General features: G+C 39.8%; 1 protein-coding gene across 2 annotated transcripts; it reads right to left on the bottom strand.

Annotated features, from left to right (window-relative positions):
* Nucleotides 1-3,217: 3,217 nt before the first annotated feature.
* Nucleotides 3,218-11,788, bottom strand: LOC137974634 (acidic leucine-rich nuclear phosphoprotein 32 family member B-like). Of its 2 annotated transcripts, XM_068821549.1 has the most exons (4): nt 11,604-11,788; nt 10,397-10,474; nt 9,508-9,588; nt 3,218-4,976 (listed from the first exon to the last, which is right to left on the bottom strand). In XM_068821549.1, the coding sequence occupies exons 1-4, from the start codon at nt 11,773-11,775 to the stop codon at nt 3,598-3,600; spliced, it is 1,710 nt and encodes a 569-aa protein (XP_068677650.1). In that variant the 5' UTR covers nt 11,776-11,788; the 3' UTR covers nt 3,218-3,597. The 2 variants fall into 2 exon arrangements, with proteins under 2 accessions (XP_068677650.1, XP_068677652.1); XM_068821551.1 differs by lacking the exon at nt 3,218-4,976 and having other exon boundaries at nt 9,274-9,588.
* Nucleotides 11,789-12,676: the final 888 nt, after the last annotated feature.

A 12,676-nucleotide genomic window follows, 5' to 3' on the forward strand; every position in this document is an offset into this window, starting at 1 on the left:
TCCGGCGATTCGCAATTGGCTAAATGCTGCTAATTCTTATCATGCCATGACATAATATTCGTATGTGGTTTTTATTTAGTTTTTTTTTTCTTCTTTCTTTCCTTTTAGATGTTGATGAGTGCATTTTGGGATGCCACATGTGTGATCACATTTGCCACTACACTGCAGGCAGTCTTAAATGCAGCTGTCAATCGGGATACAGGGTAATGGCGGATCTCACAAATTGCACTGGTAATTTAATTGGAACGTTTAAAGTTTTACTACGACCAAAACAAATCATTTTTTTTTCTTTGCATCTCAAAACTATGATAACTAACACTAAGTGACCCCAGTTTTAAGGCTTCCTTCAAAAATACACCTGTTTATTTTAAATGGAATTTTCCCATTTAATGTACGTGATTACTAACTCTAGAATCTTGAGAGAGCTGGATCAAGGAGAAAATAACGTGAAAGAGTCATTAGTTTAAGAATGCAATGCGTGTGTACGCAGCACTGGAGTTTCGCGGTTTTAGACTTTTAAACTCGTGTTTTGCATATATAATAAGCTGCATTTACGCGATGAAATTTTAAGCTTGTGAGTAAATGACGTCTCATTCTCAAGATCCAACTCTCTTTGGTCCAATCGGTCAGTTTTGAACGTGACTAACGGCGGACAGTGAAATCCAGACCTTACACTCAAAGTAAACAGCCTTTGGATAAAAATCAAAGCTCACTGAGCTTGAAAACTTTGCCAGTCAGGTGTTAAGCAAACACACTTTTAAAATCAGAAAAAAAGGAAGTGAGTTTTTGATCATAGTAGGACTCAAGTGAATGGGATTTTTTTGAGAAGATACGTAAAGCGAAGTTTACTCGATTGATTAACAGAATGGCTGGCTGACAGCCTAACTGGCTAAGTGACTGACTGACACTAAAGGGGGAAACTTTCTTTTTGTGTAATTGACTTAATGGCTGACTGGCTTGCTGAATTCCTGTGACTGGGTAAATGAGTGTCTGGTTTGACTGGCTGATTAACTGGCTTTTTCACTCACTAAATTAATTATTTGTCTTCTCTTTTTTACTCAGATATTGACTAGTGCACAGCGCCTCGTCATATGTGTAATAAGCTTCAAACGAAAAGTACGATTGCGACGAGCTCGTTTGGCAGAGGTATGCAAGTATCACGACATTAAATACGTTTTGCTCAAAGCATGAGAAGTAAAAAATTAATGATCTTTTTCTTGGAATTTTCTGTCTTCATAAAAAGTATTCACTGAATACTATGTCAGACTAATGTGCACATTAATGCTTGAAATGTGAAGTAGGGGTACACGTTTGTAAATGTTCTAATTCCGGAGCCACTTAAAAGCTTAGTTGTAGAAAAAACGTACCTTTGCAATCTACAACAAGTACTTTTGAAGGGGCTATCTCCCTGTCCACCCCCACCCGCAAACAAGAAAAAAGCAAAGCAAAAAATAAAATGACGGTCATATTGGCATCCCAAACAAATCCTTTATTGTTGTAGTATATTTCATTTTGACTACTTAACTTTTCCAGACTGTCTGTGGCTCAACTTAATATTGTTTGTTTTTATGTTTACACCACGACGAAAAGAAACCACTGTTTTCATGGACGGAGTAGCAATTGAGAAACACATGCAAACCTTTTGAAACCAGAGCTATGTCGTCTTGTTTGGATACTATCCACACCGAGGCTATCGAAAAGAAAACACCCTTGAAAGGAAACCCTTTTAAAATCGGTGCCCATACCTACAAACAAACTGTAGATAATTATACACAGTTATTACATCTAATCACCGACTTTAACACTGTTTTCTTTTCAGGGTGCTTAATGCCTGGTGTTTTAATATGGCTTTTCCGAGTGTTTTCGTTTTCGAACCTTTTTAGTAACATTTCTCAAAAAATAAACATTAATCTACAGATCTCTACCTTTACAAACTAATTTTGTATGTGCGTTTGGAAGACACATTTTTATACATTTTGTAAAACGGAGCATATTTATGATTTCTAATAAAGTTATATGATGAGCAAATGGACAGTGAATTGTCTTATCCACCGTTAACTTTAGATGGTTTCCTTACTTACTTGACCCATAAAGGCGCTGTTACACTGTCTCTCAATTTTGTTTCGACAAGAGTTCTCACACTGCAAAGCTATTCGCTTGACGGTTGTTACACTGGGCAACGTTTCTTGCAATTTGTCTCGCTTTCGATGATCTCATGAAGTTAAAAGAACATTTCACTGGCTGATGACGCAATCCGTTGAGACAGAAGTTGCAGGGCAGATTTCACAGCACGCATTGCTTGAAACCTTCGTTGCTAATTTGGGTAAACCAAAGCGCAAAGTAGCAATGGATTCTACTTTCCCGGAAGGGTTCTGCAATTTGCCTCACCTTGTTTTTGGCAATGGTAAAGTGTGCAACTTGCAACTTGTTTCGCTATGGTGTTTCAAGAGAAGTTGCATGAAAGATCGCAAAATGCAACAGAGCCTTGAATTAAATTAGGGTTTCAGTTTAAAACGTATGTTAAACATTCGGTTTGCGTTACATGACCCGGATATCCAAATACCATCAGTTTGACCCTTGCGACGGAAATGGTCTAAGTTAAAGGCCATGGTATAGGCTGCCTGTAGCCTTTCGTTTCCTTGAGGCTCAAACCAACACTTTCAACCAACTGTACTATTTGGAAGGATTGAATCTACCCCAATTGTTTCACATAACATCAAATGTTATGGTACCAAATGAAACATCAATCATGCCTTTACTTTAACAAGGTGCACTCTTTAATGTGACGTAAAAGTTTATCATAGCAACGAAAAAGCCTTCTAAATAATTGCCCTGTATTTTGTCTTCAAAAGCTTATGTCTCAGAAACGAACTTGGTGACCCCCATTTTTTATTGCTGTAAAGTGGTTAGCAGGCTAGGATAAATCTCTCTGCAGAGGTATAAAAAATTCTCTGAAGCGGAATCAGGGCCACCTTAATTTTATTTTTTTCTAACTTTGCAGCGGATTTGTTAGTTCCCCAACTATTATTCCAGGAATTGAACTACTTTCGAATGCAAACACATTCTTTCACTTTGCTTAAAAACACCACTCGAGGGAGTAAGCCCTATAAAGAACTAGGAAATTTATTATGAAAAGAAAAACGTCTTCTTTATTGCTGATGATTTTATTCATTTGTTATGCAGAAGAAAAGGAAAAAAAATCATCCGTCGTTTCCCTTTTATTTTGTGATCTTTGAATGCTGCAAATGTCACGTCTCTTTTCTATTATCACGGTAAAAGCCTGATGTTAAGGGTCATCTTTTCTTTAGAAACTGGCTTACACTCATACAACAAAAACAGTTTCAAAGAACTAAATAAAACATGATTTTTAACAACTGAAATATAGGTCTATCATTTTGATCGCCACTGAAGCAACACTGCCTTTTGAAGTTATAAAAGAAACGAAGTATCAAAATAACGGGTAAAACTAGCATTTTACTATAGATCTAAGCTTACTGTCATAATTTCACTTACAATAATCTCAGTCTGTTGGTTTAGTTAACACAGTAAACTTCTACTAAAACTTTGGGGCTTGTTCTACTGGCATAACGATGATTCTTAACCCGTTCTTGATTTTATCCGACGGTTGTATTGTAAACCACCATATATGCCGGAGGCTGAGTTTCTTAAGCATGGCACACTCCTTGGAATGGCTCGGTGGTTACAGCATCGTTGAGTGCGTGGAACATAGAAAGAATTTCCGCAAGGAAGACTGGTACAACGGGAACGACGACGAATTATCTGGCCGAAGCAACATCGACGTTTCCGTGGGTCAAAAAAGAGGCCACCACACTGGAACTGGGGAATTCGTGGGCATGGCACCTTTCTGGGAGATACACGATTGTGACAGCATCTTTGGGTGCGCGGAACATAGAACGAGAGTCCGCAGCGCTTCTTGGTGCATCTATCTTTGATGCGTAAAATTTGACCGTAACAGCATTTGTGAACCCGAGAATTGTATGGAAGGCCACCACACCGGAAATGTATGGGAAATGGAGTGCAGGGCATGCCCCTGGGAATAACTCGACCGTGACAGCATTTTTGGGTGTGTAACACATATGGAACCCGATTACACCGACGTCGTCGGCATCGATAGCGAATGGGCATTACCTGACCAAAACAGCACTTCTGAAAACGAGGACTGTAAAAGGAACTTCCGCATCTAAATTTTTGCAAACATTGGGTAGGTGGTAAACCACCACATATGACGGAGGCTGAGTTTCTGAAGCATGGCACACTCCTTGGAATGGCTCGGTTGTTACAGCATCGTTGAGTGCGTGGAACATAGAAAGAATTTCCGCAACGAAGACTGGTACAACGGGCACGACGACGAATTATCTGGCCGAAGCAACATCGACGTTTCCGTGGGTCAAAAAAGAGGCCACCACACTGGAACTGGGGAATTCGTGGGCATGGCACCTTTCTGGGAGATACACGATTGTGACAGCATCTTTGGGTGCGCGGAACGTAGAACGAGAGTCCGCAGGGCTTCTTGGTGCATCTATCTTTGATGCGCAAAATTTGACCGTAACAGCATTTGTGAACCCGAGAATTGTATGGAAGGCCACCACACCGGAAATGTATGGGAAATGGAGTGCAGGGCATGCCCCTGGGAATAACTCGACCGTGACAGCATTTTTGGGTGTGTAACACATATGGAACCCGATTACACCGACGTCGTCGGCATCGATAGTGAATGGGCACTACCTGACCAAAACAGCACTTCTGAAAACGAGGACTGTAAAAGGAACTTCCGCATCTAAATTTTTGCAAACATTGGGTAGGTGCAAATGTCTTTAACACAATGCGACCATAACAGCAAACGTATAATGAATGACTGTAAGGAATCCTTCCAGCGCAGCAGCGTTGATTGATGGGATCGTATAGACCGCTTCCACACATCCCAAGGGCCGCTGAAGCGAGAGTGGTATTTCCACCTACGGGTTAAAAAGAAGGCAGTCAGGCTAGGTAATCATGATATATAGGTATCACTTGCCGATTACAGTCGGGCTTTCATGAAAAAAAAAAAAAAAGCCGAGATTGATGTGCAAAACAGTGCGGTCATTGAAAGCGCAAGAAAGCTCTTTAAAGTGATGGGTATTACTTATGTGTCAGTAATTCTAGAATACTCGTTCATTGCCAAGTTTCAGGACTTAAAAAGAATACCACCACGGTGCGGCGTCACGTAGTAAGGAAGTATAAGCAACTACGACGGCTACGGCGACGGAAACGTCACTTTAAAATATAAGTTTGAGCTACCTTAACTGATTTCACAATTTTTCCAGAAATGCGTGCCACACGTGCAGAACGATCATTTTTCTTTTTTTAATCAATGATATCACTGCTTTTTGGTGTTGTCATTGCCTTTTCTTAAATTTAAATGCACGCGTGGCTTAAAAAACGAGCAATAGATTCTGTAGAGGTCGTTCTCAATTTGGAAGTTTTCAATAATTCACACCGGGGTTTGGTTAGTTTTACAAAGACGTCAATGTCCAAGCTGTTCAAATCACTGACAAAATTCTTATCGTTAAGTGACTGCGGTCTCCGGGGACAGAAACGGCGGATTTGGGAGGTGGGGGGGAGGGGGGGGGGGTGACCCATGTTTATTTTTTGGATATCTCGTCGAGAATGCTGAAAGTAGCATTTCGAGCTTCAAATATTTAAAACAAAATTTTCTGGCGGAGAATTCCCTCAGAACCCCCCTTACAATTTAGCGTCTCCAGGGCTTGCGTGTTAGCCCCCCCCCCCCCCCCAATATATACAACACTCCGCCTCCCTGGAACTTTGAATAACTCCTAAAAGTGAACGTCGGAGTTTTCTAGAATCTAGCCGAAATGGAGTGAACGATATTCGCATTTGGAATTAACTAAAGACTTTGTTAAATTTGCAGAGCAGTATTGGTCGAGTTGGATACCGTAAATCGACACGAAGACTACATAGGGATCGAATATTAGCAGATGAAATACTTCACTGTCGTGACCTCATCATCATAGGCAAATTTTATGGACCTGAGAGGGTTGTTTAGAAATTTTTTGATCCAGTTATTGCCTTGTTTGTCTGTCAACAAAGTGTTGTTCTCTTGGTTAACACTGTCTTCATTCGTTTCAATCGATTCAGCTGCATAATCTTCCTGATCTTCACTGGACTCTGAATAAAATAATCATCTTGTTGTAACAACTCAAACTGAAAAGGGTATAATAGCCCTTATTCACGATAGCCGCCATGTTGGTTTTCAAATTGTACCTTTTACAATAATTTTATATCTTTTGATTACCTCCGACATTTTGACTTTCTACTTCGTTATCTGCTCAATTTTCGCTAAAAAAACATCGAAGTAACTTGTGTAAGCATTCTATTTTACTCCTTAGGTGATAAACATTCAATGAGCGTGAAACAAGTCATCTGTGTGACTAAGATGTTCGTTATAATCTCTCGAAATAGTGTTGTTTGCTCCCTCAGAGGTGTGTAGCTAATTTGCATGATAAAGGCAAATCCAACATGGCGGCTATCGTGAATAAGGTCTATTGGTATGTTATCCCTAACTTTAATGGTCTAGCTTCCATATGTCTCCCACACATTCAGTGGTATAGCAGCTAAGTCTTACGTTCGACTAATGTTATAGCAAGCACTCTGATTTTTTCCGAGAATATTCTCGTCATCATTCCTCATTTAATAATAAGAGTTTCATTTTCCAATAAACTTGACAGCTGTTTAAGGTTCTAGGGAGCTTAGACGCGGACGGCAACCGGAAGATAATTTAGTAGTGTCTCCCAGATTTTTAAACTAATAATCTCTAATGGAGAAAAGATACTCAGCAATGTAAATGTCGCTGTATCGGAAGTAGTATTTTGTTACAAATATTTAGATAATATCTAAATTACTACTATGTAAAGAGTAGAATTTTTTACTTCTTCCGATATCTTTATCCTCTAAAGTGAATATCAGTAATACAGAGAGGGGATTTGTCCTCGTAAAATTGGAATCAACGTTACTCAGTGTGGAGGCTTATCGTCTGTTTATTAAAAAGTGGGTGACACTGAGACTGTTGTATTTTTTGATGAAATCATAGTTAATGCATGGAGATGGTTATGAAAGTCAGCAAATTCCTTTGTTTCATGTTTTTGTCCGTATTTTTGGCCTTGCCCTTGCTCGCCCGTGGGAGGCGCGGTGGCCTCATGGTTAGTGTGCTCAAGACCGGATCGAGTAGTCTGGGTACGGGGCCTGGCCGGGGACATTGTGTTGTGTTCTTGGGCAAGACACTTTACTCTCACGGTGCCTCTCTCCACCCAGGTGTATAAATGGGTACCGGCGTAATGCTGGGGGTAACCCTGCGATGGACTAGCATCCCATCCAGGGGGGGAGCAGAAATACTCCTAGTCGCTTCATGCTACAGAAACCGGAGATAAGCGCCGGCCTGATGAGCCTTTTGGCTCGTAAGCAGAGACTTTTACTTACCTTGCTCAAAACACGCCTTTTCTCCAGACGATAACCACTCAAATCCTTTGATTAAATTATGCGCAACTAATTTACAAACCCGTGCAAAGCGAAAACAAAAGATTATGCAGGGTCACGGTCGATTCAACATCGATTGCGACAACAGTGTTCTCGCGTTCTCGCTTTTGAAGGTTCTAAGGTTTCATAACCAGTCCCTCGATTAACTATGATGAAATCGGTGGCTGAGTGGCTTCATAGCTCAGTTGTTAGAACATTGCACTGGCATTGCAGAGGAGTCATGGGTTCAAATCCCGTTGAATCCCCCTGGATGTTTACTGGTGATTAAAAGAGAAACACTTAACTGAAATTGTCCTGATAGAGAGAGTGGTTTTCAATTGAGTGTCGAAAGTAATTAGCGAATTGCTTTGGTTTACAATTACTTCACTCAGTGATTGGTTCAAAGTTCTCGCACTAATTTTCAAACAATCAGAAGTGAAACCAAAACCAATCATGGCTCGCGCGTGCACATTTTCCCGCGCTTTGTGTCGGCTACGTGTAATTACTTCGAGGTTTTGATTGGTTTACTGGATTGTCTCCGTCCTTTTTGATTGGTCAAAGTAATTACTTTGGATTTGATTTTACGACACTCATTTGAAAACCGCTCTAAGTGCGAGGATTAACTAGTTCTCCCTTCCGAACTGTAGATATCTTAAGAGTTTTGATCATCGCAATTATAAACGGCAGGAAGGCCTGAAGAATTAAGGCTCGAACGAGATTTGAAGCCATGACCTCAGTGATACCGGTACAGTGGCGTACCAATTGAGTTTTCACGCAAGGCGCTGGTCCCTTTTGTGAGCTTATGGTGATTCTGCAGTAGAGGATGCAGATATGCACCTTGCCAGCAGAGCCTTTCTTAACTCGACGAGAAAGAAAGGACTCTGCAGAAATCGTGTAAGGTCTTTATTGAGTATGCGCAAGCCGTTGCTTGGAGACAATGTCAAACCCAGGCCAAGCCTCGATCGCACCCCAATACGTCATATTGATTTTCGTACTGGCTCGATTTTGACCTTCGCGTTGCCAAAAATATGATGCGCAGGCTGCCTGCACCGGTTTGGCTGGAGTTAATAGCCCAGAAACTTGGGCTGCGGCGACTTAAAAGACTTGACACGATTTCTGCAGAGCCTGTCTTGCTCACCCTCTGGTGGGCTTTAGAGAGGCTCTGCTCGCAGGGTCCAGGTATGAGGAGACCATGCATATATGAAAGACAATTTATTTGATTTGTTGATAGAAGGATGTTAAGATTTTTTGTCATAGCGTCTTCCTTTGAAGCCAGATACTTTGACCTAATGGCTTAAACAGGATAAGCTCAATGTCTGGCCACAAACCACCAGTTATTGGTAGGCTTCCCTTGACTTTGATAATTACAGCTTCGTTACAGCTTCAGTATCACACTACGAAAAAGATAAGTAGTAACTACAAAACGTTGTGGCTGTTTATTTGTGATAGAGTTTCAGGTGACTGTCTTCCATACAACTGACCTACATTACGAAACTACAGAAATGTATCATTATTTCATGCTAGTCTTCAACAGGGTATGATTTTGGGTTAAATGCCTTTTGCTTCGTTCACACCAAAGCTTAACCAGCTTTGAACATGTTTAGTTAAACACGGTTTCAAAGTATTTTCTTTTTAAATCATGTATACAGATTTTTGCTCACTACTAATTTAGCACAGATCAAAGCATGTATTGAAAATCACCTGAATCTCAAGTAAAGGCCAGTCCTTCATTTTTCTGTGACTGATTTTCATTTTGTTAAACTCAGTTTAATTAAACATGTCTTGTTGATGCGAATGGGGTATCAAATAAGGTCTGAAAACTCTGATTTCTGTCTTAAACAGGATAGGGAAAATGGGAGATTTATATCTTAAACAGGGTCAGGGTTTGAGCGGCCGGGCCGTATCTCCCTACCAAATCATCTTTTGAGTACGCCCCCACCCCGGCCTTCACCCCAAAATGTATCAAAAGAGTTATACCTTCGTTTTCATCCATATCCTCGCTGTCTTCATCTTCTTCTCCATCCGGGACAATGTCATTTTCCGGGTCTTCGCTGAAAGCTGAGCGCAAAAATGACTTCGGGATTAGTAACTTCAAACTCTTTCTTGACAATAGCAGGACATTTTGTTAATTATCAAACGAAGAACTATTTTTGCCGCATCTGAAGAGTGACTAGCACTGGCATAATATGATATTTCTTTCATCGCAAGTAGTGACTTAACAGTCCACCTGAGGAAAAGGAACATGGATAGCGCAGTAGTGAATGCGCTGGTCTCCCAACATTGACCTGGGATCAATTCATCGGCCCAGACGCAGTGTCACATGTGGGATGACTTTGTTGGTTCTCCACTCTTCTCCGAGAGGTTTTTCTCCAGTTATTCCGGCTTGCCCCTCAACTCCCTCAAAAAAACCAACTTATGATTTGATGTGTTGATTCGATTTCTGTACAGCGGTGTCCCCAAATAGAACCTCAGCACTAAATATACTCAACAATTAAATAAATTTCATTTTCCTTCGATGTACTTTTCCTTTCTTTTCATTGGCCGAGAGTGCAGCACGTGACCTGCAAATAACTGCCCACAAATAAGTGTTTTGCTGCAAATAATAAACTGCTCATGCGTAATTGAAGCCTGCGCTCTTGTGTGAAAATGGCAGTTCGCTTTCCTGAGCTTTCAGAAAGTGATTTAATTGCTGGGAGTTGTAAAAAAACAAACTCAGTCATCGAATGATAAAACAATTATTGAACTCGCTTATCGCAAAATATAGTGATTTGTCAGTGTCTTGCAGATTAATACTTTGCTCAACCTCGCCCAATATATGTTTATTATTATTATCATTACGAAAAAATTATTAAGGGATATCTGTTACCTTCATCATTATCATTGCTTTCCATCTCCGCAGCGTCTTCTTTTCCTTCAAGCAAATTTTCGTCGTCTTCCATGGATTCTGCGCAAAATTAAAATGTTAATGTGAGAGCTGGTTTTGTCTGGGGTTTAGAGATTGCAATTTACAATTTAAAATTTAAAATTTGTTGCTTAATGGTTATTTTATTTCAGCGACTTTACCCAGGTAGATGTCGATTCCTCCAACAATGTCAGAAACAAGATTACAAAGAAATGTGAACCCCTACATGAATACTGACAAGAGTTGATGGGGAACGTATAACAGATTCATGAAGGCTTTCTAAAGTAAAGGGGAGATCATGATTTCGGAATGCAAAAATATAATATTGGAAAGAACGTGACATATTGTAATTTCAAGAACTACTCTTATTTTTGTTGATACATCCTGCCCTAGGCGAAAACTAAAAATAGGGACAAATGGCTCGGTTATACCGCGAATGCCTTGAATAATCACTACTTGTAATCTTAAAATTTCGTTCGACGACGCCCTTAAAACTAGCTCGTAGAGGCATTGTCAGCGTTAGCGTCCTGTTTAGCTCAGAGCTTAAATTGGACGAGCTTGTAGATCGCAGTTCAGTTTGCCTAATTTTATCTTCCAGTTTTCTATTTCATATCAGAATGGTCACGGAGGCATAAGCGGGGAAAACCCACAATTTAAAAGTTAGCTAAACACTAGCCACTTAAAAATGGCGATTATACTCACGAACAACGAGGTAATTAAGTATGATGGTGTCCGTTTCTCGCAAATCCCGAAAGTTTCCAGGGGCCCGTTTTCGGGACTTTCGGACCCTCGAAAGTCCCGAAAACGTTTTGGACCCTAAAAGCCATTTGTAAAACTGCCAATAGCTTGCTTTGGAAAGGCGATCTTTCAACATGTTTTCAGGGAATTGTGACACCCGAAAATGGCCCGTAAAGTTTTGGGACTTTCGAGAAACGGGCCCCAGACCTTATTCGAATGTCAAAATTCTCTCTTTATCTCAAGAACGGAGAGGTTTTAAGTCATGAATCTCCACAATCGTTTTGCTTTTTGCTATCTAAAATCGATGGTTAAAAGACCAGCTTTCCAAAACAAGTGGATGGCAGTTTTGGGCCCCAAAAGTTTTCGGGACTTTTCGAGAAAGGGACTCCTGTTTGCAAAGAGCAAGTAAATCAGAAATTATTTCATCCTTTACCGTCTTTTAGTTCTTCTGTTAACCGGTCAAAAGAAAGCTCGTCGTCGTAGGCTCGTTCATCGTTTTCCATTATTAATTCTTCTAGGGGAGAAATATTCTCGCTTTCTGCACTTATCGCCAAAAGAGGAAACGTAGCCAGGAACAAAACGATGACACAAGTTACTCTCACCATCTTGAAAAGCTAAATCGCCAAGGGGAATCTCTTAGCTAGCCTTACCGAATGGAAACTCCCTTTTATCCAGTTCGTTTCTTTCTTATATTGAGCGAACTCCCAAAATACTCATCACTGAGGACCAGTGCTTGAGTATTCGTTGGTGTTTTAAATTGTTTTACTAGTGAACGTCATTAAACATGAAGGGTTTAAGTGTTCATCAATATTGTAATCTCTGCGTTCGGTCAAGTCCGTAAAACTGACGGGGAATTAAATAGATGTGGGTGTTTAAATAGATTTCTATTTTAATATTAGCGATTCCAGATATTTTTAAATCTTCATTTAAAAAAAAAGTGGAAAAGAAAAATACGAGGCCCAGAAAAGGGCAAAGTTATAGTGAATAACTATCAGTATTTATTTGTAAAGGTTTAACATTTCACTCTCCTTAGTATACAAGTACTAGTGAACCTAAAATAGATCTTACTAAATGCCAGTGCATAAAGGGTATGGCAGCACTTTCTGGCAAGTTTTCGTTTTATTAATTATTATTATTTCGTTGATTATGCAAGCTCAATACTTTCAAAGCCTTGTATGGAAAATAACCAAGATAAGATGTGACAAAAACTCTTTAAATAAGATCAAAAACAGAAAAGTAAGGCACTTTTATTTGACAAAGCAGGACAAATATTAGGGCAGCTATAGGCTGATGTGGAACTGCTGGTTTGGGCCATAAATTATTTCCAATAATAGAAATATAAAGTTACTGAGTATGGAGAAAATTTCAAAAAGTAGATAAATGAATAAAATATAAATTTCTAAAATCTTAAAATATACAAAGTTATCATCTATCTTCGCTATCAGTAGGAACTTTAAATGAAAAATTATTTTAATTTTTATTCTTTTCAATGTTCTTCATTTTGTG

Source organism: Montipora foliosa, chromosome 11, assembly GCF_036669935.1.
Source record: "Montipora foliosa isolate CH-2021 chromosome 11, ASM3666993v2, whole genome shotgun sequence".
Lineage (NCBI taxonomy): Eukaryota > Metazoa > Cnidaria > Anthozoa > Scleractinia > Acroporidae > Montipora > Montipora foliosa.